This window comes from Bombus vancouverensis, chromosome 14 (genome assembly GCF_051014615.1).
Source record: "Bombus vancouverensis nearcticus chromosome 14, iyBomVanc1_principal, whole genome shotgun sequence".
Lineage (NCBI taxonomy): Eukaryota > Metazoa > Arthropoda > Insecta > Hymenoptera > Apidae > Bombus > Bombus vancouverensis.
Genome location: NC_134924.1, coordinates 6,860,335 through 6,887,548, shown reverse-complemented (window position 1 = coordinate 6,887,548; position 27,214 = coordinate 6,860,335). Strand labels below are relative to the sequence as shown.

General features: G+C 40.8%; 3 protein-coding genes across 6 annotated transcripts in view; 2 read left to right on the top strand and 1 right to left on the bottom strand.

Annotated features, from left to right (window-relative positions):
• Positions 1–27,214, bottom strand: part of TTLL5 (Tubulin tyrosine ligase-like 5) — a 35,889-nt gene that overhangs the window by 5,973 nt on the left and 2,702 nt on the right. For 2 of the 4 annotated variants that reach the window (XM_033338445.2, XM_076624389.1), the window contains exons 2-4: positions 12,964–13,137; positions 12,483–12,563; positions 12,262–12,385 (exon numbers count right to left, since the gene is read on the bottom strand). In XM_033338445.2, coding sequence (XP_033194336.1) covers positions 12,262–12,385; positions 12,483–12,563; positions 12,964–13,130 — 372 coding nt within the window. In that variant the 5' untranslated portion in view covers positions 13,131–13,137. Of the gene's footprint in view, positions 1–12,261; positions 12,386–12,482; positions 12,564–12,963; positions 13,159–21,706; positions 21,978–27,214 lie in introns of those variants that run through there. The other 2 variants (XM_076624388.1, XM_033338528.2) reach the window with 2 other exon arrangements.
• Positions 5,556–12,241, top strand: LOC117159952 (uncharacterized). The gene is made up of 2 exons (XM_033340287.2): positions 5,556–6,035; positions 9,728–12,241. The coding sequence occupies exon 2, from the start codon at positions 9,745–9,747 to the stop codon at positions 11,485–11,487; it is 1,743 nt and encodes a 580-aa protein (XP_033196178.2). The 5' UTR covers positions 5,556–6,035; positions 9,728–9,744; the 3' UTR covers positions 11,488–12,241.
• LOC117161111 (uncharacterized) lies at positions 15,156–20,386 on the top strand. The gene is made up of 3 exons (XM_033342423.2): positions 15,156–15,825; positions 17,011–17,176; positions 18,618–20,386. The coding sequence occupies exons 1-3, from the start codon at positions 15,586–15,588 to the stop codon at positions 19,025–19,027; spliced, it is 816 nt and encodes a 271-aa protein (XP_033198314.1). The 5' UTR covers positions 15,156–15,585; the 3' UTR covers positions 19,028–20,386.

The window sequence follows — 27,214 nt, the reverse complement described above, 5'->3', positions numbered from 1 at the left end:
ATGGCAAAACTTCTGTCTTCTGTTTCGTAAACACGAAACGTGGAAGCATTTCCTACGATCAAGCTGGCATTTTTAATATTCGTTCCGCATTGTCATTCGCGCGTATTCTCATCGTCGACCTTGCGGTCACTTTTCGTAGGGACAATATGCGTGTATCTACGTGGATAAAATACTAATTATCACGGTGTACACGACGACGTGATAAGAGCGAGTCACGGTTACGGTAGTATTCGAGAGACCATGGTCTTTGTTATAATCGTACTTTCGTTTTCATTTTTTACTCGGCTCATTTTTACTCGTTTTTCGTTCGCTCGAGATGGATGCGATTAACATGTCCATCTACGGACGATATAACAATAACTGAAAAGAACGAATTAAGAGTCTTTCTACCAGGAAGAGGCGATTTGTCGATATAAGATAGGAAAGAACAGAAAAAGAAGAAGGAAAGGAAAAGACAAAAGTATCAATTTTAAGATTACTACGGCTATTAGTTCTTTAATTTATGAAACGAACCGTATTATGTAAATTATCCTGGCGTGATTCATCGCTAGTTAAAGAGAAGAGGATAGACACCGAAGACAATTTAGCCAGTTTGCTATTTAGTTTGCGAATTTCCCACGTTTATTCTAAGCGATAGGACACCGACGAGATAAAAATGCTATTGTTGCTAAATATCAGCGATATTCGTTTTTCACGGCTGTAAATCCACACGTGAATACGTAAATCCACGGTGAAATGAGTCACCGGTGTTTTCCGTGTTGTAGCTGGAAACTTTACCCTGTCGAATCGCGTCTCTAAATTTTAATCATTCTCCAAATAATGAGTCAATCGAGTGTGGAATATTCCTCAACGATAATCGTCGTGATCTTTCGACGCGGCGAACGATCGAACAACTTCCTGGTCTTTCCGGGACAATTGCGTCGCATCGTGTGAAAACGGGTAAATTAAAGGTACACGCGTCGGGACGACAACCTGTCCGAATTGGAGCAGTGCCTAGACTTTTTACGACGGTAATTCATGCAAATAAGTGGAATCTCAGCGGCAGCCTTGCGCATTACCATCGTGACTTGGCAATGGCGGTTAATGGGATGACTTCCTTTTAAAACGGTCAGGTATACACACATATAGGGTGTATCATTGATTTTCACGTAGTAGAAAGTTTCGCACCGGTATTCGCACAGTCTACGTGCAATGTCATGGCGCCACGCTCATTTGCGTATGATGACCTAAGCTCAATAAGAAACATCGACGATCGCGAACACGTGATCTAACGCGAATGTAGATCATATCAATTGACTCTAATGAAGATCGACCTCATCGTAATTCGATACCATCCTCTTCGAGTCGTTCTCTAACCGCGAGCCCGGCTTCCAATAAACTTTGACGCAATCGTCGCTGCCATAAAATCCTCAGCCGCGCCGATCCCTCCGCCGTTTGCCAATCGTCCACGCAATGAAAAAAGGTAAAACGTTTGACGCGCCACTCGTGTAAAATGTAAGGCTATATAGGTCATTGCGGACGCGCGTTCTGACGAATTCAATACGCCCGCCGAGCAATCGGACATTCTTACGAGCGTATGCATCGATCATCGGACGTATCGCACGTTATAACGTACCACCCACCGTAACCGTAGTCTAATACCAAGGGCGCAACTGCTCCAGATTTAGCGATACACAAGGATCGAGCAAGAGATAAGAGGATAAGACGATCATTAATTATATTCGCACGATTCCAAGTTAGGTCACGGTTACAGACACAAATTACAAAGTCCGCTAGGAAGAATACGAAGAAGGGTTTGGACAGACTTCCCTATAGACTACGTGACCACAGTCACGTCGATCAGACTCATTGACTTTTCATTTATCCACGCTGCCTCCACGTCTTTACTCTTTTATCGCGGTATAATGAATTTGCTTTCGCATTACGAACGCAGAGGAAATAGGATCGTTAAGCGATCGAGACACTCTGCATGCGAGGCATTGCACGGTGAATCCCCTCGTCTCGCGATATGTGATGTTTGAAACGCGACACCAAAAATACATCGTCGAACTTGAGTTAAACGCTCGGTGCCGATGAACCCTATAACGTTCGGCGAACAAAGCCACTGGGACTTTTATAAAGACCGCGGCTCACCGGTGTATCCTTCGGTGAACGAAAAAGTCGCTGTCGAATGAAAACGTGTGCGGTGTGCCTAGCAAAAGAAACGACCAGCCAGGAACAAACTCGAGGCGTTCAACGCGAATGGTACCTCTCAAGGACCGTATTCTCCTCTCGATTCGAAGGTCTCTGTCCCCAGTCACCGAGAGAGTCTCGGTTTCAATAACGTCCATTCCGATTGATGTCGAGGATCTATCGGAAGGAATCGTCGACTTGTAAGGCGATCGTAAGCAATGCGGAAATTTAGGAACTCCATCGGTCAGGGACGTGGTGGTATACGTTGTATACGTCTTCTACGAGTCGTCGGGCGGTGGACATTGAGGACCGGTTAGCTTTTCAGTCACGGACCTTCCGAGGCGACGCGTGACCCTCAAACCTTATCCCACCAGATCTGCCCGTGTCCTCACCTGTTGTCCGCCATAATCGCTGCACGAATATACCCGACGATGAAATATACCGAGAGCCCGGGGATCATTATACTACCGTCTCACCGCCGCCGTTTATGATTCTCGCGAACCGTTCTCCGCTTCCCTCTGCTTCCTTTTTTTTTTCCTCTTTTCATCTTCTCGCATCTCTTCGACATTGTTTCCCCTCGTTGCCGGCCTCGAGGCTATCCTGTTTTTAGGCCCCGACCAGGCCAGGCCTAGACGACAATTTTAGAATTGTCGGTCGACACGTTGATGGGCTTCGGCTTCGCGAACTTGAAACGTCGAACGAGCAGATTGGCAAATTGATTTGCATCGAGAAAATAACGCGGATATATTAGAACGGTACGACGATAATAGATCTCTGATGCGGTGCAACCTTCTTTATACCGATGGTACTCGACTTCGAGTATACGAATTCGTAGCCCAGTTCCAATTACTCTGAAACGAGACTTTGAGCGTAAATTCAGTTATACGAGGAAATTGTTTTCGTTGACGGTGATCTAGAAAGAACCGCGTAACTTCGACTTTTTCAACGTCAGCTTCCATTATCCGAACTATGCAGCAAGAAGAACCGGGAGAGATAGTTGGAGAAGCCCTATGTATGATCGAAATTACTCGGCTATCTCAACCGATTTGTTCTGTATCTGTTGTAATAAATACTCTACATCTAATCGTACGAAATTAGTCAAGTTATCGTGCCGATGACTAACACGTATAATTCCTACTGGCAACGATTCGAAGCGAGAGTGGCACGAGTCGAGAGCAACATTCTTCGCTCCTGACTTTGCTCGTTTTTTTGCTGCCTCGTCATCAAGAGAATCTTGAGTAGCCCGATGGCGATCTGCGTCGCGGGATCCCCTGTTGACGAGTGTCGCAATCACGCGAGAAAAATGAGGTCCATGGACTACAAGGCGAAACGTAATTGGCCCAGGGAAAAATTCAGTCGATTCGCCATACGGAAACACTTTGTGACGTCGACGTGGAGAGCGTTTAAACCGCCGCGTCAGGCGTTTAAGGAGACGTTAATTAGAACGAAGCGACGAAGAGACGAGCGAGCTCGTTGTAGACACCGTTGCGTCGTCTTTCATCCTGTCTTCCTCCTTTTTCTCTAACTGCTCCCGAAGCGTGCGAGGTTTGCTTTCACCTCGTATCGATCGGCCACGATCCCTCGTAATTGCTCGAGAACCACGAACGCGACACCGTAAACTACTCCGGTTTTACGGCGCGGATCTTTTCGGATCAGCGAATCGATCATTACGGAGTGGAGAGAAGACGAGCGCATCGGTGAAATTAACGCGAGAACCGCGAAATTTGGCAAAAAGGCTAGAGAAATTGAACGAATTTCTAATGTTTCTTCGAATGAAATTTTCTTTAAAGAACACGCGTTTTCTTACGATCTTCTACAAATGCGTAAACACTCGTAGTTTACTTATAATCTTCCGTGACGAGCCTGAATAAAATACATTTGCCAATTATAATTGTCGATAATTCTAGTGTCAGACTAGAGCTCAATTCTAATATCGAAGGGACTTTGAGGTAAAGAAAGCCGTGTTTACGCCTTAAATAGATGTCATTGATGTTGATTTACGAGTTCGTAGACGATGACTAATCAATGGCTACGACGTTGACATCGAAGGTGAGAATCGTCCGAAAGATTCTATTAAACCGATCGACGAAAGGTATTGAAACAGAAGATGGGACGAACGTGTGCAACAAGAAGGCAACATTCGGTTGCGCTTTACCTCGTCGCTTTAACGTGTCGCTTTTACGTGAGCCACATATTGCGTTACCGATCAAGGATAACGAGCTTATACGTAGTACGATGGGAGAGAGAGAGAGAGAGAGAGAGAGAGAGAGGGGGCGTTGGAATTATTGTCTCTTCTCGTCTTTCTCATTTCCATTTGAAAGAATCGTACAATGTAAACGCTTTATTGGAAGATCGAGAAGAACTGATTAGGATTTTCCAGCTTCGATCAGCTGCCTCGCTCCTGGAGAATCAGGTACCTAAGTAAATTCAGGGGAATAACAGAGTGTGGAGAACGCAAAGAGACACGAGAAACTTCGGTCCCTTCGAGAATGTAAACAGACGAAAATAGAGTGGAAGCTCGCGAGGGCCAGAAAGACCTCGCTGCCAAATCCCGAAATAGTCGAATAATTCTCGAGCTTTTGAGCCCTGGTATATCGAGATGCCCTATAACCTCGATATGCCAAAAATATTTCAATGGCACCTGAGTTTTCCAGACCAGAATAATACTCAGTCGACGATGGTCCTCAGATTCACGAGGTACCACTGACCTCGTTCTTTTCAGCTTCGAGATAAATTTTTAAGATAAACTTTTGTTGCATTCGGTTAACGTAGTTTCAAAGGGTTTAACATTTGGTTTTCAACGATTCGGAGGGCGTTCGAAGGCGCTTCAAATGTAAATAACTTCTCTCTTTGCGTAATCTATACCGTGAAGCTAACAAAGTTGCAGTATCATGTATTCGGTATTCATTGTCTCGGTATCATTGCGAAGAAAATGTTTCGAGGCACACGTATTGCAGCTGATAAGCAATTGATCCAGATCGATTCAATTACGAGACGATGTTCTGCAGCTTCGGTGACATGGACACGGGTGTAATGCTTTGAGAGGAGCGTACGGGACGAGACCGCCCGATGACCCCGCAACGCAGAGGCGAATGACTGACAATTAACGCGCTTTCCAACCGCCAACTATGAATCGTTAATCACTACGAATTCACAAACTGTCGACTCTCTTCTCTATCTATAAGTAGAGATCAAACGCTTAGAGAAACCTTCTATTACCATATTACGAATAACGTAGGAAATATTTCGAAATTTCAAATTTCACCGATACAGTCACGATAGTCGTATTTCATAACGGTGCTAACGAAATTGCGAATTATTTCCAATAACACACGTAACACATAGATAAAACTTTTCTAGAAGTGTCTTAACACATCCTACGAGCCAGTCATCAATTTCAATTGATGAAATCAAACGAGTCAGAGGTTCTATGCATACGACTGCCCAGAGAGGTTCGAAGAGGATCAGAACAGCGAAACGACGTGCTTCTCTGCAGGAAACTGGTGTTTTTCACGATAACGTGTAGCATATCGAGGCGCGTAATGCTGACCGTCACGAGATATCCTGTAATCGCGGTTCGGAGTGTCGGTAAATAAATAAAGTAGCATATTTTAAGGCAACTCTCGGACGATAGGGAACCGGAGAGCTGGCGGCTCGGCCACTCGGCCCCAGAATGGACGAGAGAGAAGCGTATCGTTGCGCCGTGAGCATGGTGTGGGCAAGCGGAAAGCCGGACGACGAGGTCGCGAGCCGAGCCGAGCCGAGTCCGCCTCAGCCACCAGACGCATGCGATTTCGTGGCGGCGGTAGTCTAGCACGAGCCGCCGCTCAGGAGACACCCGTAGGGGACTTGCTTGTTTCAAGGTAGGCACCTGACGCCACGTTACTCTTTCTTTCTTCTTTTTCTCTTCTTCCGTAATCTCTCCGTAATCGCTCGTTGCTTCTTCCAATTATTAACTCGCCAAATAGTCTCCGTCTCGTTTATCCGCTATCATCCTCGAGCGTGATTTTCAGTTTGTTTCGTGGAAATTAAAGGTCTATTTTCACGATGCATCGTGGAAGCCAGGGATAAACAAAGAATTACGATCGATACTTTGCAGCTCGCACTTATCTACCTGCTATCTTCTTCGAATTATGGTATTTCGAGGGCGATGAGCACGCTTGCGCTGTCCGATACCGTTGCGAGCAAGACGTTCCGCTCTTTTGCTCGTCTTCCTTTTATCATTTTTTACCCGACTTTTTACTCATCCTGGTATCCGGTTAAGTTTGGGTTCGGTTTGATGCCAGGTAAAGGAATTAAAAGAACTACCGAGAAGCATCGTTATTCGAAGGACAAGGGCAATCTATGCGGCGAAGTTTTTGAAGCTGCCTTTGGAAACGTGCACACGCTTGTTCGATTCTTCGCTGAATTCATTTGAATCGGTTGAATCGGGAAATAGAAATAGGTTCATCGAGATTTCGATCTAAAGACATTCGTTTAAAGCGGACGCGCGACTTATCTTTTTCTTGATACAATAGAGTCGAGTCAGAAAGAAAGGTCCGTAGCTGAAAGAGTTTGAAAGTTTTGTTTGGATCGTAGAATCCTCGTTGACGTAGCGACACGTGGGTTGCATACAGTCGAGTAAGGCCCACTATTCACGAAGCATCGCTTCGTAGACGCGTATTAGACACGTTGATGCTAACAGTACGTTTCGATGGAACAACGGTCACTGTAAAGTAACGTGCACCTGTTCACGATACAGCGAATCGTTTTCGTCATGACGACTGGCGTTAACATTGTCAACAGCGAGGCGTACGTTGCCACGCTGTAAACGAATGTAGTGATATGGGATGAAAGCATTTTCCACATCGCCTGACATTTTAACAACGAGACAAAGTGTAACTTCCTATACGCTTCGTATGACTGAACACAGAACCGGCGTAAACGTATCGTCACGTCTAATAAACTACGCTTACGCTTCTATGAAGCGTCGCTTTGTGGATAGTGGACCTAACTGCTCAATTAGTAACGCATGCAACTATGTCTCGGCCGATCGAAGAACGTTGTATCGAGAGATAAAATACAGATAAGCGTTAATTATTCGAATCGATCGAGTAAATTTTTAATTACATAGGTACATAGTTTGAAGCGGTGTAGAAACATGAGCACCGAGTGTCAAGCGTCTTAATACCGTTACTAGAAAGTAGCTTCGATTGCTTGCAAGTAGAATGAACGAAAAAAAAAAAATGGTCCAGTGAAAGTGTCGCAGTAGTGTGTCGGATTCGGTTGTGTTTGCCTTTATGTAACCGAACGTGTGAACGACTCACGGTGCCCGCCGCTGTTTTGCATATTGTATGGATTTCAATGTCCGCTGCGGCACGTGCATCACGCGGATTTCTAAGTCCAAATGCTCTCGCTTCTATGAACCGATTCAAAACATACTCGGGGCTTTATTAACATAACACGCGACCCGCGACGCAGTAAGAAAGATGGCATAGCAGCGGAAACCGATTGGATTTCAATAATTCAACTTCACCAGCTATTATCCAATCGCTATCGATCGCGATTTACATACACTTTCAGCCTATCTTTCTATCTTTCTATCGTCAGCCTAACAACATCTTTTTGCTCTATCTGCGCGAATAGGTCTAGGTCAGACAACAGTTGGGTCTAGGTCAAGTTTAAGCACGGTGTAACAGCGATTTTCACTTTCGATCTTCTTTCGTTGAATTCATTTTATTTCTCTGTCAACCGGATATTTCCTTTCTTATAGTATGCGCTATTCTGTTTTATTATCTGTTTCATGATCGTGTTAAAATAGTTATTTCGTATATCGTACGTCACGCTCCCTTTGATCTTATACGCACGAGCACGCAGATGGCTATCTGTGGCTGCTAGCGAAATTGCATTACAGTACACGAGGCGTTAGTTAATTAACAAGAGGTCGCGCAAAACCTCGCTGCTCGCGGACCGTTCTCCAACGATGTTTTCGCAATTATAGCGCGCATCGATGCCACCTTTCTGTCACTCTCGCAACAGATCCTCGATACTTGGCTACGCGAGCGTCGTTTATGCATGGAATAGAAATCGATGGAAATAAGCGTGTATTAGTGCGATAAAAACAGGAAAAAGATAATCACACGACACAGTCGACGTATCACAGGCTATAGAAATTATTTTATCGTCGATCTACTTACTACCACGAGTTTTGCGAGTTAAAACTTGGAAATCGAATTTGGATTAATCTAACGTTCTATGTTATTCAACGTAGAAAAAAATATGACGATTCGAATGATTTATAACGGATGCCCAATAAATTATAGATTCAAACAATTTAGTCAATTACGGTTCTTTTTACGCAACCGAGAGATGACGTAGGATCAGTTAGGTAATGAATTAACGTTTTTCCTTTTATCGAAATGGAAAAAATCAATGACACATGACAGAGACTTGAAAGTATACATATAATAACAGAGTAATGATTTATTGATAAAGAGAAAATGTATGTATGTAGCGTATCTTGCGTCGCAACATCGTTAGAATGAGACACGTTTTGAGCACGTTTCCTACTTTTCCCCGATTGATATATCGTGACATGTAGAATCATGAAGGAGAGACGAGCACGTGTAGTCTGCATATAAACGCACATTGCGTCGAACTTGGCCAGCTTAACGGGAATGTAAAATATCTTTCTTTTTTGTTAATAGATTAAAAATTCGTATGGGATTATTCCTGTTTTAATACTTAAAGATCACTTGTTAAAATGTGCAGCTACAGATCTGTTTCTCAATTTTTTAAATGTCAAGGCTTCCTTTTTTTTTGTCACAAACTTATTGCGTCTAAAACACATTTTTTCTTCAATGACGTCCCCAAATTTTCTTACCGATTCCTTTCATTCGAATACAAAATTAGAAAATCATAAATCAGAGTAAAGTTACTTTCGTATTCGTTTGTTCCTTAAGGGAAAAAATAAAACAGCGTAGAAATGTCCTTTGTATTTGCAATAATATTCAGATTTATGAAAAGATACAAAATTTATTAATGAATACTTCTCGAACTCAGAATGATAATTTTAATAGACAGTAGTAAAACAATGCGGGGAAGAAGCATCGGCGTATTCTGTCACGAAAGTTCGCAAGGATAACTATTTTTATTTACTGATAATTATATAGGAAAGTTGTTTATATATAATATCCCTTTCCAGTAACATTTTTCTTGATAATATAATTTTAATGTCCATAGTATTGCATAGGAACTCGTATAAAAACGAAACCGTATTTCAAATGCAGTTAACCTCAAAATCATAACATTAATTTTATTTTTCCAACTGATCAGGAATGCATAACTTTTTTTTACTCAAAATCTAACAAAGATAACTTTTCGTATCATGTACGCACATTTCTTTATAATTAAGTTTACTTGATTCTCTAATTCTTATAATACACTCTGCAAACATACTTCAATACATAATATAATAGTGAAATTAATAAAAATTCCCATTGTCTATAACGTAAATACTATTGTGATTACATATATTATCATTACATTATATTGACTGATATATCAAATATTACAGTGAATGAACAAGAGAAGATGCCTGGCCACCGTCAGCCTAAGTCCCTAGAGAGACTTAGTTTGGGACGTGTGTGTCAACAACTCGACGGGACGTGCCGCAGGCTGCAGGTGCTTTCACAAGAATCATCTGCTGCACAAGTACTGGCATACGCAAAGCAGACCATTAGACCTTACTACATAAATGCCTTGCCAGCACGTTTGAGGTCTCAAGTTATCGAAGAAACTTCAAAAATGTTATATGGGCCTGCATCAGATGGATCAACTTTAATTTCTGGCCCAGCTCCTTTATACTTATTAGCCCTTCTTCTTGGACACGATATAAAACAGTTGAAAGTAAATCTCTGCTGTTACTATGGATGCAGCCATCAGACATCGTTACTAAAGCTACTTGCATCAGAAGGAATTGGACTTGAATCTTTAGAGCTGGCTCGTTCAGCTTTATTAAGATTGGACTGCAAATTATTAAGATGTGCTCTCTTAAATATGAAGAATCTGATGAGTTTAACTTTACGTAATATAGCCAGTGATGTAGTGCTTCAAGTAGTGGGAAAAGCTTGTCCAAAACTTGTACACCTGGATGTAGCTTGTTCCAGACAAGTAACAGATGTAGGATTGAAGCAATTACTGTTACAAGTAGAACTTAGGGACAAGGTGCCCCATACTGCGATGCAAGAACCTACTAGTTGGTCCCGTTTAAAAACACTGCTTTCAAAATTGAAAATGAGAAATTCTAAATCAGAGAAAAAGGAGAAGCAAGGAGTACTTTTGGAATACTATGAAAGCAGAAACTTTCTCTGTGATACGCTCAGAGTACTTAACGTCGCTAACACTGGTGTAACTAGTACAGGAGTACTTCTGGCTTTGGTACATGTTCCACAGTTGGAATCTCTAGCAGAATATAGCCATATGGGAAGAGTAGTGGAAATTATGAACAAAGGACTCATTGGATTTAAAACTCCATTTAGTCTAACTCAAGCAAGAAGTTGCAGAACAACACCAGTTCGTTTAGAACTTTTAGCACAGGCATGCCCAAGAGTTGAAAAATTACATATTTCAGAGCCTCATCATCCTCCTGAGGCTTTGAGATTATTTCCCTATGTCACTTCCTTGAGTGTGCACAGTATACCATCTCAAAGAGAATGGTTGGACGGTTTTTACGATTATCTTCGCACTAACGGTCACAATCTACGCGAACTTAATTTGAGAATAACGCAAAACGAAAATCCTATTCAAGTTGATTTAAAAGAAGTTTTTAGTAATTGTTCTAATCTTAGAACGTTTACTAATGATGGATCAAACATAATTTGGACAGAAGGTGCTGATCCTCCTCCATTGAGATATTTGAAGAAAATTCAATTAGGCCGTATAGTAAGTGCTGTTGCTATTACAAAACTTCTTTCATTAGCACCAGAGTTAACAGCACTACATGTTCATAGTTGTTTTGATCTCACTAATGAACACTTGGAAAAGTTATTAAGTATATCGAACAAACACAGAAATCCAAGAAAGTCTGATAAGTGTGAAAATAGTTTAGTACAAAACCTAACGTGTTTTTACATATACGAGGCCAGTAAGGTATCTGCAACTACTGTGCTGAATATGTTTAAAAGCTGTAAAAGACTGAGAAAGATTGGAAACTTGGCAAATTGGGGTTTGGATTGTGAAGGTGTAAGGATGTTAAGAACAACATTAACTCGCGCAAATTTGGACGTGGATTTATGTCCAGGAGCTCATTGGTTTTGTGGTAATTGTATCCAATAACAGATTTTTTCAAACCTCTATGTAACAAAAACAGCTTTTTAAAAATCCTGTCCATGACATAATCGGCTGCTGTTTAAATCTGTTATACTTTAATAGACTGTAAAATTGTCAGTATTAAAAATAATGTTAATAAATATAAGAAAATTTATATTTGGATAAACGCAAAGATACGTTTATTATGTAATTAAACAAATATAAACATAATCGCAACTGGTAACAGTAATTGGTCGTCTTAGCATCTTATAACAAATATATTTTTGCTTCGTTTAATAAATTCAGATTTGATTTTGTATGATTATATACTTTGTTACGATTATAAATACTAAAATAATATTCAACAATAACATACTAAATATTAAATAAAAAAAACTATATTACTATCTCACGTTGCAGTAACTTACTTTATAGCAATAAGATTAACAAATAAATCAAAATATATGATATGAAATATATGATTTCTTATACTATAAAATATAACTATATTATGTATTGAGTTAAAAAAGTTCCGTTAAAGAAAGTAATGCCAGTAAATAAGTGACATGATAAAATATATAAAAAATAAATAAATAAATAAATAAAATGTATTTGTCTTAAGTATAAGTTGTACTACTACTACTTTCGAATCGTATATTAATAATTACATAAAAATTTCGAAAAAGAAAAAGAGAAAAATTGATTTGTGTTGAATGATCCGATATAGTTCGAACTTAGTACATACGTATCAAATTGCAATAAAACATTTTTGACAAAAACATTTCGATTATCTTTACTTACCTCTGTTAAACCGTGTGATTGCAGCAAGAGATTAATGAGTTTAGTGTCCGTTTGAAAAATTTTGTAGGTCATATGCAATTTCTTCGCGGGTGGTTCTTCCGGGGAACTTGCTAATGCAGAGCATCTAAAGAATAATAAAAAATAACATACATTATATATTCTGCGACAAATATTACATATTACATACAAAAAATGCAATATAAAGAGATTTTTTTACTCACTTGAAACGCAAAATAGACTTGTTACCACTTGGTCCACTTAATAACCATTCGTTGTGTTGCGGAATTGCGTCTTTCGTTGTGCTGCAAAGTATTTCACAAGTTATTGCACACAGCGTAACTTAACAAATGTACTCCGTTTAGCAATTTAGCGCGCGATAATCAAAATATTTGAAAGGGCGGATACTGGAACTCGCAAAAATTTCATTCTTGCAATGCAGCGCCATCAAAGTTATCGGATGTCGGTAAAAAAGAAACCATATGATCTACATATATATTTCAATACGCTTGAAATTTTTCATATTCCAATCTGATTTTCCGCAAACTATATTAATGAATATTTTAATACGTTCTTTCGCAATTATTTATTTCATTCGAAAATAATTCGCTCTTATTTAAAAATATTTAATCATTATACATGATGTTTTGAAAAAAATTTACGTCTTTTTTAATAAAACGAAATTTGAGCATTTAGGTAACTTACCTTTCCATCGTTTCCAATTTGTGCGGCTTATGTACAAGAGGCTCCAAGGTCTCCTCGCTGCTGTTCGATAATTGTGACATACCGGAAAGACTGGAAGATGACATTAATTCTTTCGGTCGTTTCCCTTCCAGTTTTCCAGTGGTATTGGTCTTCATTTGAGACAGCATAATTTATCTGCAATGTTACAATAACGATCTGTTTCATTCTCAATCGTAAACTTGGCGAGGGTAAAATTGAATAGAAAACTTTCTCGACGACGCGTCGCAGCGGATAATGTCAGTCTCGTTAGTGACATGTAAAAAGATAACGTGTTTAGCGTTAACGATAGAGCACTAGCGTAGCCATAGTTTGCGGTTTTCTCATTGTTTCGTTCAGGGGGATTTGCAAACGTGTTACCACCGCGTATTGACAGAAACGTCGATAACTTGCATCGAAACGAGTACGAAAGCCAACGGGACAAACTTTTACGGTCTGGCGTTAGCTAACATTCAATAAGTCGGCGGAATAAATAGACATACGAGTCGAAAGGGCGACTGTGGTGCACATAGAAGTATAAATAGTTTATTCACCTTATTCTGTAAGATTTATCGGAGGAATAAGCTTATCGTACGAAATAGGCTCGTGCAGGCTGATCCTAACGCGACAACGTGAAAGATTGTTCTTTAGTATGTAGGCTGTCACGCGAATTTTATATATTTTGCCCCGAGAGTCACAACAGATCGAGATATGCTGCAGCATAACATTCTACAGGATATTATAGATATTATGTTTGCGCGCTTTTTTCTTGACAATGTTATCCATGTCATTCACATTGTTCAGAATTTCTTAATCTATTTAGTTTCTTTTTATCATTCTGGAAAATTTAGTAACGTACGTCACCTATAACCGCCGTGGCAGTAGACAAGTTAATAAAGAATTACGCATATTATATCGATCCGTGTATAGTTACGTGCTTATAGACAAACGATCGATTTTTCAGTGCTGCGTTATCCTGCATTTTGCTCTTCTGCCGCTGGAATGTTAATGGGCAACAAATATAACCGCGACGTGGTTGCACCTTGAATCTTGCCAGACTTACTAAGTTTATATAGGTAATCGGATCAAGGTGCGCTATGAAAGAAAATTAAAAATTAAACGACTCGAGCGTATTCGACGTTGCGACTATTTGGCAAGTTGCATGACTTGGATGTTATTCTCGTAATTACGCCACGGAAATAACTTGTGTTCGAAGACCACGTCGAAGATATTCTAAATAGCATTGACGTTACATGTCTGAAATGTCGAACGCCACATCGACCGGTCCGATTGATCTTTCTTCGAATATAAAATACGTCCACCGTTTTATAAACCAGCTTGTTTATTATTTAACGAGCCGAGATGTTTCTTTGAATAACTCCCGCCTCTTTGCTTCTCTTCATTCTACTTCTCTGAACAGTCTGTAGCACAATGATACAAGAACGTTCAAAATCGCTTTATTATGCGACCGCGACCTTGAGGAATCTCGAGTTTGCGAGTCGTTGAACTCGTTTCGAAACCGGTTGCAATTACGCCGGATAAAAAATGTAAATGAGATAAAAAATGAAATTGTTCTTAAAATCTTCTCTACTACGCTCTATATTAAATTATTTTTTTTTTTTAGCAAGTTTTAGTTATTCCCAACTTTTTTTTTTATTTTTGCGCTTTAGAAATCTCTATAAGGATTCCATAATGCAGCAAAAACGAAAAAAGATAATAGTATTGTAAAAAGGGTGTTATCGTTAAATAGATATTTTTCAAATATGCACAGTGTACACGTTTGTTTCGTGCATTACGTACGCATGATACGTAGCCATTAGAAGCACGCACGTACTCGTAGGTGCTTACCGAAAAAAGCAGAATTTATCGTGTGGTTACGGTACCCCTTGCTATTAACCGGAATGAAAAGCAGGTGACAGAGGAATGGCCGGTGCATGAGTCACTATCATGATTTTCGTGATCGTTGTGATATGCATAACAACGAGGGCGGAGTTATATTCGTATGCAGGTTCGTTTATTTCGTTCAAATTAACAGAGATCATTTACATAAGAGCATCCCCGCGTTTGCTTATTTTTGACAAAATCGATATGATTATGAAATTCGATTTCAATCATTATAACCCGAATTAAATTGAATTTTTTCAATCTTTATCCTCAGACTCTCTAACTTCAGATTCCATAGAAAGACGGCAAATGTACTACACATGCAATTTCCGATTCGTCATGTAGAAGCAAAATCAGCAGTAAAAAGAGCCAGAAGATTTGTCGATTCGTTGCCAAAAGTTCGCTTGTCGCGTGGCAAGTGCAACGGACGCGAGAGAAAAAAGGAAATGTGATATTTGCAGCCAAGAGTTCGATAAGTGTCGAACAACAGCAAATATCGTTCAACGAGGACAAAACAAAAGCGTCGGGCTGGATTTGACAGATGTCAAAATTTCTAGTCTTTTCACACGACATCTTTAACGCGGTAACACTCGTGCAGCAAAAATTAGCAATAAACGAAGACCATCGATCATCGAGCGCAGAGAAATTATTCACGACATCCTATCGAGAGACAATGTGAGAACACGCGCGCGTACCAATGCCAGAGATGGAAACGCAACGAGAATGGACGAACTTGCAATTACTCCAGAGCCCATTAGGAAGCGTGCCAGAATTGGTAACAAGTGCGATGCGCAGACTGTGGTTCCGACATCGTTTTCGATCGCAAGAATCTCATCCTTACCGGTCGAAATCATCTTGCAAATATTCTCCTATCTCTCCTGCAAGGAGCTTTACGCCGTTAGTCAAGTGTCCGTGCTCTTCAACCGGCTCGCTTACGACCCGTTTCTATGGCGAACTTACGAGGTACGATAATCGACCTAATCCTTTCTAAACACAGCAATATATAAGCTACGCTGGTATATACATGTACACGGCCGCGTTAACGCTATAACGAGGAACTGAATAATCTAACCATAAAAATAAAAGTGCAATAAGTAAAAGTGTAGATCTCTTCTAGATAGCTTAGTCTCTTTCCATGCTAGTACTTCATGCAATTATACGTATATGTGTATGTATTATTTATTGCAGCGTAGGTTATCATTTGTTATAATTTGTCAACTATACGCTGTATATTGCTGGCTGGTTTACGCTTTCTTCTACCTTATTTTTATTTCTTTCCTATCCTCAAAGACTAATTAGCTTAAGTTCATACAGCTAATTGAGTTTACATTTACCTATATGCTTAATCTTACGTTTACTTTATTAAATTTACGTTCACTTAGCTTATATAACTAATAGTGGACACGTATGTTATGGAACATTTATCTGCAGAATGCTTATTTACTATACCGACTTCTTGTATTTATTAAAAATATTATGAAGTAATAACCATCTGTGTGTAACTCATATATTATATCACTTAGATTTGCATCTATTTGATACTATATGTGTATGTAAGCAAACGTGTGTCCAGTGTTATTCTGTGCCCCTGAATTTATTTCACTCATTTCTGTAGAATGCTCTTATTTTCATTGTTTCTTGTGTGCAGTAAAATAGTCTTCTGGCATCATCTTCAGTTTGTACTGCCAATATCTCTTCCACTGTTTCTTTTTCTTATAAATGCACTGCTCTTATTTGTTCATACAAAGGGCATTCTAATAATATTTGCTCTATGTTTTATGCTTTGCCCCTGTTGCACAATGTGCATATTTCCTGCTTCTTTATTGTTTGATTGTACTCTCTTCTTCTTTGTGTGATATATTTTCTTTCACAGTTATTGGTTCCCTGTGTTTCCAATAGTTCCCTATTGTGTGATATGTATTCTTTAGTATCCTGATTTAGTAAAAAAAAATTCGCGTTTCTATCCCTTCAGATATCTTCTTATCCATTTTTAGACACTTCATCCCTAAAAAGCGTGGGACACAGAAGAAGTTTAAGGAAGGCGAGAAGGTTAAAAGTCGGAGTGTCCACCAAGAGAAACCTACGAATGGAAAGAAGCATTTGTTCGATTTCTGTTTTTTATTCTTAGATCTCTATCTTTATTCCCAGGTGACAAGCAACGAACAAGACACGGCCGAGGTGATCAAGGAGCTGAAGAGGATGCCGCTGCTGAAGAAGTTCAGCATAAGCGTGAGACCAGATTGCGACGAGATCCTGCGGCAACTCTCGCTGACGAACAAAAACTTGGAGGAACTGCACATTTCTAATTGCACAGGTTCTATTCGGTCTATGCATCGTCGTCAGCTTTTCTCTCCTAATTAAGTTTCTTTCTCCTTTCTTCCTTCGACGTGGTCTAGTATTGACAGAGCTGGGAAGAGACAGAGAACCTTTGGCTCGAGTTCAAAAAACTCTGCCCGACTGAAATCTTTTTACCTCGTTTTTCATCCCTTTTCGTCTTCCTGCTTCTCGATTTTCCCTCTTCTTTCTTCTCGTTTCTCCTCAAATATGCCGAGTCCGCCGTTCTAAAAAACGGCAAACACGATAAAAGAGAAATACACGAACGTAAAATGGAATCAAGGAGAGAGAGAAAATAGTTTGGCCACTCGTCAAACAAGAAACAGAACGCGGTCCTCTGTTGTTACCATTTCTCCTAATGGCGCATCACTTCTTCCGTCTTCTTTCGCCGCGTTTCTCTCTGCGAAACTTTGCTTTCGTACCTCTTTTGTCGTGCATTTCGTTGGCCCTTTTTATACGTCTTCGTGCGCCAACAATGCCGCCACGCAGTCACAAAGGGGCAGAAAATTTCTATCGATTTGCGGGCTCTGCTCGTGTATGATTCACGGATAGGATGCGCCGTTTGACCTGGCAACCGTGTTTACCACGGCTTTGACGTAATTAGTATTCCGAACACGTTCCGTTGCATTGGCCTGCAGTGCAGGAAAAAGGACGAACTCGAAACTATCATTTAAATCACACTCTTCCATTTTTTCCTCCATTGAGGCGCGTTAAATTGCCCCGATCAATAAGGAGCGATTGACTCGAAGTCATCATTGTCGGAAGATCTGCATGAATTCCTCTCACGAGCGAAGCAACGCAGAATGCAATTCACGTTTTTCGCAATCAGTTTCTTTCGACATTCCATCCACTACCACCACCACACCGGTCGTATTTTATTTGCGATACTGCGACGATAAGTTTCTAGGCAACAACATAAACGCGACAGTATTTGCATTCAATTTTAATGGTTAACGATGCCGGGTGCGAAAATACAGCCAGTTCGTTTTGCATACATCTCCATACTGACGTACGAACAAACGAACGAACGAACAACTTCCGCGAGAAAATTAGCAGAAAAAATGCACAGTGGAGTACTTTATCCAAGGAGGTTGGTAAAAGTCTATCTATAGGTAATAAAACATACTTATTTCATAGAATTTCTTCTAATTCCCTCTATTCTCTATTTTACGAGAGCTCTACAAATAGCTTCAATCGTATAAAACACAGAATCCAAATTAAAATAAAGGAATTTGGATCAGCTAACATAAGTTAAACTCGTATAGATCAATTACGGTCTAACAGTACCAATTGAGGATTAATGATGTTCACTGTACATCGTACGATAACTACGACAAAAAAGAATTCGTCCGGTTGTCAAAATCGCGATAGCGTCGCTATCTCTGAACCGATGATAGAGTAAAAGAAATATTCTGCTGCAGGTTCCACGTCGAAATTGTACCTACGCTCGGGATACCTGATCCGCATACTGGAGAGGTGCCGTAATTTGCACACGATCAATATACTAGGCAGCAGATTCCGTGGCCAGAAGTTCTATCAACTGCTGGGCGACATGGGGCCACAGCTGAGGTCTGTCTACGCGCCAGCCACGAAATCCCAATTCTACACGTTCATCAAGTTCGCGAAACAGATCAGCGAGACCGATCGCTTGACAATCGCCTCCATGTTCTACATCAACACGAAAAGTTGGGCGCCCTTGTACTACTTTGTCACGAAAGGAGCGGATCGGGTTTGCACGGCTCTGATCAGCTATCTTCACAACGACATCCTGCTGAGCGACGCGAATCGATCGATTCATAAACTCTCTATCACCGAGCGTAGAAACACCTGACTAACAAGAATAGTTTTAGATCGAATCTATCGTTCTGTGCCACGAATCGTACGTTCGAGCAACGATACACAATGGAACGATAAAGATACGATAAAGTGAGAGAACACGTACACGTGATTTTGCGATATTCGGCAGCGAATATAATAAGCGTCACGTCGTTGTATCGTACAAATACATGTGTACATAAATGTGTACCCTTGTGTTCTGTTTTATACATTTTCTTTCACTTTAATCGTTCTTACGATCTAGAGCTGCAGAGTAATCACGAGGCGATCTATGTGGGTCGATCCGTACGCGAATGCTAGCCGACACGAGTGCAAGCTTCCGTGAGCTTTAAACGGGAAATCAAATGGAAAGCCTGGGGCGGTAATACGAGGCTAATGAGTTCTGAATGACGGGCTAGACGTTTTGTCAATAATAACACGACCCGCTTGATTCCAACCAATTTACAACGAAAGCAAAGTAAAAATTCAGATGAACGTGTCACGCGAGAAAAAAAAGAGAGCTCCCTCGACGATGCTTCTCTCGGGGAAAGAACAACTCGTCGCTAATAAATCTCGACAGATCGAATGACTGCCTGGCTGAATGAACGACTCCCAAGCGGCGACTCCCAAGCGAAGGAAAAAATATTCCGTTCTCGTTCAGGCGTGTTTCTATAGTTGCGAGTCTATTCAATTAAGTGGATTGTTAACGGCGCGAGAAGCTCGATTAATGGGCGTCGTTAATCTCAATTTTCGACGGGTAATTAAAATCAAACTTTGGCGAAATTCGCGAGACACGCGATCGACCACGGCCATCTCGTCGATCGATTTTCATTACGCAAACGGGATAACAAGTTCCGCTAAAATGTTGGCGATCTTGGTTCGTCGACCCGGACGCTTCCTGTTCTATAATCATTTGCATAGAGCCAGCTAGCATGTCCGCTAATAGTCACGGTTTATCGGACGAGTGTTCGCGCGTTCGACAATAATATTTTACAGGTAATTTGAGGATGTTCCGGCACGTTTTCACGACGCGAGCTAGGAAACACGCGGCTCCTGCGGGTAGCAATTTCTTAACAATAACGACCGTGAACGTAGACTTCCGTTTATTAACAGCAACCAGCCGAGCTATTTTTGTAAACTCAACTTACGCCGACGAACGATTAAATGTCCCATTATTATACGATTTTTTGTTTCGTCGAGCGAGAGAATGATTCGCGAAACAAGAATTCTTTTGAATATTTTTGTTTCCATATCCTGTATCTGGGTCGAAGTTAATTTTCTGCTTTCTTTCTTAATTTAATTTCCATTGAACTACGGTCGTCTTGCTCTGTAATTTGCTAAGTAACGATATTAGTGAATTGGTAAACGACAAACTATGTATTACTATGTATTACTATGTATTAGGTTACGCCGCACTTCTGTTGCTCGATTCTACGTCCAATTTAATAAGAACGCTTAGCTATATCTCTGTCTCAGTAAAAGTAAACGTTAATATTCTATTAGCAAAAATAACTCGCTTATTATTAGTAATTGCAAGGTATCAAAAAATCTGATACTAGTCTTATTCGTGGTTCTAATGTAAAATTTCCTCTTGAATGGGCAAACGGTCCGGTGGGAAGCGAGAGGGCCGAGTGCCTTGTCGAAAGAGAGAAAAAAAGAAACAGCTCGTAGCGTAAAATTATTTTTGTACGATTGTGCGCAATAAGTCGGTCTCGTTGTGAAACGCGGTATATTCCGAGGAAAAGCACGTAACAACTGATCAGCTAAATGAACTGCGGTTGAGTCTTAATCCGCCTCGCACTTGCCGTTAACGCTTGCCTCGCATTCAGAAACGAGAACAAAGAAAAGGCAGACGTATCGATTGGGCTTGTTTTCGATTTCCGGCGTGCACACGGGAACGCGAATGGCACGCGTATTGTTCGCATACAGAGGATCGCGGATCAGGAAGTGGTTTCGTTCGTTAAAACGCATACGACTTTCCTTGACTTTTCTCCGGCTATTCACGCAACCGTGCACGCATCGAAATCGTTAACGAGCCGCGAACAGTTATGAACAGCCGATGTTTACGTAAGTCGGAGCACGCGGAATCCTCCGTTTCGTTTCGCACCAAAAAGAAGATCCAGCCGGCGAAACGAACGTGAAAATTCGAAATTATCACGAAACACGCTAACAGTCAATTAGAAATTCTAATCCGCCGCTCTTATATTTATTAAATGATAAAATAAGCCACGAAAGTTTGCAATAGATAATACGACGTACGCGTGTGTGTGTGATGCGGCTATTGTACGCGCGTGTACGTATCTTTGCTCGTACGGTAGTTGATACGAGACTGCCAGAATGCGATATTACCGTGTATCATATCAATGGTCATCGATAACAGATCTCAATATCATTTCGAATGATCGTGATACGATTAATTACTACTCCTTTTTCGTACAAAGGTACTAATTCTCGTTTGCCCATACGACAATTAAAGTGTGCTAGTATTGTAAGTTAAATTATGTCACAATAAAGACGTACCTTCGAAGAGACGTTTATTCGTACCTTTTCTTCCTTCCATCCATCGAGCTTATGTGCAAATTTTAAGCCAGACCTTTCGAAGCCTGCTGTATCCTTGAGGTTATTTATTATGTTCGGTACTTTGAATATCCTATCTCTACTCGACCTATGGTAGAAATCTCTGTATAATACATACCCCGTTAATCTGACGGTCTTTTTCATTCGAAGGTCCTTGCGCTCCAATAAATTCGGATCGGCCAAGATCCGCAGTGCCACCTTTTCGGATAAAGTAAATAAGGGAGGAAGTGTAGGTCGAGCGTAGCGCACTTTCCAACATTCGAATCGATAAAGGCGTGACCCAAAAATGTACCTTCCCGAAGGAAAATGGGTAACGCGTGTTTAAACGTTGGACGAATGACGCAATTAGCGAGTAATTAAATTGCAAGGTGCGAGTTTCTACTTTACTTGGTAACGAACGCGGTAACACCGAGGGCAGACACGCCTGTCCAACGTACGAGTGAAAATGAACGTGGAAAGTGGAGCTTGCGTTTGACATCGCTTGCGTTAGTAGGAAATCTACGTCATTTTTCTGTACCGCGTCTGAATTATGCGAAAAGAAAAAAACGAGTTTTGCATGTTTTCGCAGCATAGCCTTTCGGTTTCGCCGTTTGCCAGGTCTGCAGTGCGCCTTGGCTGCTCGTCGAAAGCTTGTCGGTTCAACTGGGGAAAAAGTAAGCCGCGCCGAGATACGGTAACCTTCGCCATATAACGACATCTGGAATTAACCCTTTCGAAATTAACGGGACTACGTCCCAAGGTAACTTTCGCGAAGATACGTGTACACTACCGTTCAAAAGTATCCGGACGCCTACCTTTGACAAGATGTGTTTTAATTGCAAATACGAAGGATACAAATATTTTCGCAATAAAACGCTTATCACGCGACTAAGCTGATTTTCAAAAGCTAATACGTGATAATAAAAACACGTCTGTAATCGTGGAATCTTGTAGGACTATTGGGTCGCCCGGAAAGTTCGTTCCGATTTATATGGGGGTCATCCCATAAGTTCGTGCCGACTTTTGTGTATACATCTCGTGTATCGATTTATAAACATACGGCGATAAGGGACCAATGCACTTGAGCTTAGCTGATCGAGAACAGGTTAGAGCAGATTTTCGTGGTTATAAGATCGTAATATAGCGAACACAGTGACTTCTGACAGTAAAAAATCATGAGTGAAATGCGTATCCATTTTCGACATCTCGTGTTATATGAATTTCGGAAAGGAAGTTCTGCAACAATTGCCACGGAAAACATATGTGCTGTTTACGGAGAAAATGCGCTTTCATCTCGCACCTGTAGGAAGTGGTTCCAACGTTTTAGAGCTGGGAATTTCTGTTTAAAAGACGAGGAACGCTCCGGGCGTCCTCCTCGGACAGACGAAGATAAAATTCGGGATCTTGTTGAAAAATCACGAAGTTTGACAGTTCAAGAGATGTGAAATGTTCTGAAAATACCTAAGACAACGATTCATAGGTGTTTAAAAAAAATAACATATATAACCGCTCGAAAAACGGCACGAACTTAAGGGATGACCTGATATTTCCATTCGTTTACTGAGTCATATATGTGCCATTTTGTTGCACAAGATTTCCCCATCTTTCGCGCAACTTGAATATTCCATGCTTGCAAAACCTCTCAGGTTTTTCGGTGAGAAACTTTTCAACCTGATCTCTCACGTCGACCAAATTCCTTAAAAATCGAAACGAACTTTCCGAGCAACCCGATATTTTGGTACTTCGAACGGTTTCAAATATCAAACTACGACTTCTATTAATATTCCGCCAGATATTTCATATTAGTAATATCATTGATTCTCCTGAGGATTACAAGTTACTGGCTGAGATTCCCAAAGCCGGAGATTTTCCCAAATTTCTGTCCATCTGCTTATCCAGGCACTCGCAGCGTGGAAACTTCGACCGATTTTGTTGTACACAACCTCGAAGCTGACCTATCTGGCAAACTGAGAAGTTTGTTTATAGCCTGGCTATTGAAATTCGACGATTGTTTGCCTTTTCAATCGAAGCGCAACGAGATCGTTGTATGAAAAAGCGAAACACGCGATACCTAACTAGGGTACGATACGTGAATAAAAAAAAAAGTATTCCTTCAAATCACGTAACGAGATGGAATTATAGTAAAAACGATTACGCGATTCACTGATCATTCTTTGAAACAGAATCTTCATTGAGTGGATGTAATTACATCTAAAATGTAGTAGGCGAGGAAGGATTAGCTGTGGGCATTGGTTGGTCGAGCTGCAGATGCTTGCGGGAAGCAGCATTAATCAAATCAGTGAATGTCGTGCCGCGCTACTATTAAATCGACGTTTTACAGGCCGATCAATCGGATCAGACTCTTTAAAGATGGCCAGCCAGCCGGAACGATCGGTTCCACGATTTCCAAGGATCGAACTGGCAATCATTTCCGGCACGATATGCTCCTGTAAAAATGACGACGATTCTGGATTGGAAGGCAGGGCTCGTTGTAAAGAACTTACGATCTAACCAGCCGCGATTCTGTCGTAATTTCGAGCGACTATTATGTGAATCATCGATTTCCTATGGCTCGGTATAGATAGGAGCGATCGAAGCCTTTGACGCTTTTTGTCAAAGCTACTATGCATTGGCCAATCTGTCGATTATTATTTGCGACGATAAAATCTAGATGCCTGGCATTTTTTATAATATTTTTCAATAGCTTCTTTCCTTTGTCATCTTCCCTTTGTTCCAGCTTTACGTTGAACGTATCGATTCAATTTTTCCACTGCTATCGGTTGACTGCCTTAGAGGCCATCTCTTGAAAGAATTCATTAATACATAAGTACGCGAATAATTTTGGATTGTCAAAAGAAGAAAAGAAAAGAACGAATTATTTAGTCGCGTGACTTTGCCCGCTAGATAATTCCAAATTGCCAGGTGAATTTAAAAAACAGTGTTTGCGATATCACCCTCTTTCCCGCTTCTCGTTTATGCAGTCGATCGATGCGCCTTCCGAATGGCTCAACCAGTCCTCAAAAGCCACGCATTCGAAAGAACAAATATGAAGAGTGCAGCAAAATGGATAAAATATTATCTAACAGAATCGCTTTCGTCGTGGCATTAATGGATCGATTGCGAAAATGACTGGATCTCGCCGTGTATAAAGGAGAGAGAAAACGCAAGCGTAAGAAAAGGCAATTGACGATTCAATATCGAAGCTTTCATCGCATCGTTCACGCGATAATTATCTTCCAATAAAAGAAGATATCGAAGAGTTGCTTCCTATTTGCTCTGCGAGTTATCTATCTGACAAATCAATTAGCGTGAAAATCAACAGAAGAAGAAAGTGTTTCTACCTTGATACGTTTGATCGGCACCTTTCACAACGGCACTTCGAACAGCACACTATCGATCACACGCGAAATAGAGGAGTATCACGATCGCAAGACGGCACACAGGTAGCCGGTTTCAAGCTTACGGGTTATCTATGCAAATGCGATGCATCCTGAACGCGGTGCTCGTGATCACGGCAAGTCGCACGATATAGACATAATCCTCCCACTCATTCACCAGACCGCCAACAGGTATTTCCGATGGCTCCTTGGTCGAATAACAGAGTAGCTTGCAAACCGGGAACCGTGTAAACGGCCTTTGCCAGCCGGCTCCTTACTGTTTCGGCCATCGACTGGTCCGGAAGTAACCAACGGTACCCCCCTGTTTCGTTGCATCATCGATCCGGGGACATCGTGAAACTATGCTTTTCACGCTGGACAATTAACTGTACACCCTGTACCGTTCCTCTCTATATGAATTTTGCTAAAGCAATGGAAAAGCTGTGAATCGCTAGCGGTACAAGACTACTGCTATTTATTATACTTTATAAATCATTGCGTTCTGACTTGAGCGTTGTAGCAACTTAGGTGTACCTTTTCGAGTCACGAAGACACATCGCGACAGAGGACAAAGTTACATATGAATTAATTAAGGATCGAAGTTTCCGATAGACGATAGGACGACGCCTCTAAAAATCGCTATCTTCGTTTCATCTTCGAATTTTAATTTACACTGATTTTCAGCTCGTCAGTCGAGGAGAAGCAGTTATTCGAAAGTGTCCTTGTAACGTGATTATCCTCCATCGACCGTGTGCGTTAGGCAGGCGAAGAGGAACGTAGGTGTCACCGACCCATAAACAATAGAAAAACCAAGGGGCTCTAACGAACATCCTGCAGGCCATCGAAACAACAATAAAGAGAGTATTTCAGTGTCAGAAAACAATAACAGCATGACCATCTCTGACCTGGGCCCTATCATAGGACATAGTGTATATAAACCTTGCTAAAACTAGCTGTCGACATTCTCTGTTATAACACTATGAACCGTCACTCTATTGCATTCGTACAATAAATTTTACTGCTATGTCTAAAGTTCAATTCTTTATTTTATTTACGAAACGTTGCAACTATCACCGGTGAACTGTTAATTTCGTGACTTCTTGTGTCTCTTACGTGACACAGGGATTGAAATTTGATCGATTTGAAAAGCCTTCTCTCGTTATAGGTAAACAGAGGATTAACTTATCAGTCGGCGAAAAGCTTCTATAAATAGAAGGAGAAGGCAGTTCTTCGAATAAAAACGTCATTTTGCCAACAGCTTTGTTCACCTTGCGTAGCTATTAAAACGATGTTTAGAACTCGCAGAGTCGTAGTTGGAACGTGTTTGTACGAGCGTGTTTGAATTGGAAGAGAATGTTGACCTTTTTTTCCCTTGCAGACCGAGTGTTTTCTGCTTTTTATGCCAACGGGTGATACCTGATATTTTTAAGTCTAACGACCTACGAAGTTCTTCTGTGTAGTAGCGTATGTTACCAAGGTACGTACCGTCGTTTTTCGTGATTAACCGACTGAATTTCTGACACTGTCTCGCCATGCGTATCCGACGTCACACGATCATGACTTATTCCTCTACGGATACCTTGAATCACAAAGACGATCGTATCGATCGTTTGATAAAAATTATTTCGCAGACATATCGCTCGAACATACACAGACGTAGAAAGAAACGGACCAAGGTCCATATCGGAATTGATCGTGTCGGTGTGCCGTGTCAGATATATCTACACGATTAAATAACAGAAATCGAAATAGCCATCGGAATAATTCCATACTTTGCAAAGTATGGAAGCAAAATCGTTGTTTTCGATATACCAGAGATTACCGCGTTAATCAACTTGTTCTGCGGATAAATTTATGCAGACAAATCGCGTACTTTTTGCGACACCGAACGCTAGTCACGTATTTAGACGACGAATCTACGAAATTGATAAAGAGCGGAACTAAATCAGCCTCGCGTCTTCCGAGACAATATCCGTGGATGATATACACGAATTAAATTAGCAAAATTGGCACGAACAGAAAACGACTACATATATCTGCATGTTCGTGCGATAACCATCTCGGAAGTAACTTTCTTCTCATTATCCTCGCTGGATCATATCTAATTGCAAGTGTGGAACGGGTTTCGCGTGGAAATGGAAGAAAAAGTAAATCAACTTATCGCGACGAAAGGAAAAATAAAAGTGAACCCTCTTTCTCTCTCGTTCGCTCGTCTTTCGCATCAGAGAATCAGTGCCAAAAAGAAATCTTTAATCGTTCCAAACTGCTCG

Excerpts from the sequence above, each read along its gene's own strand:
- LOC117159952 (XM_033340287.2), top strand. The coding sequence starts at position 9,745 with ATGCCTGGCCACCGTCAGCCTAAGTCCCTAGAGAGACTTAGTTTGGGA.
- LOC117161111 (XM_033342423.2), top strand. The coding sequence starts at position 15,586 with ATGGACGAACTTGCAATTACTCCAGAGCCCATTAGGAAGCGTGCCAGA. Across the intron at positions 15,826-17,010 it reads TTCTATGGCGAACTTACGAG|GTGACAAGCAACGAACAAGA; the intron begins GTACGATAATCG and ends CTTTATTCCCAG. Across the intron at positions 17,177-18,617 it reads GCACATTTCTAATTGCACAG|GTTCCACGTCGAAATTGTAC; the intron begins GTTCTATTCGGT and ends ATTCTGCTGCAG.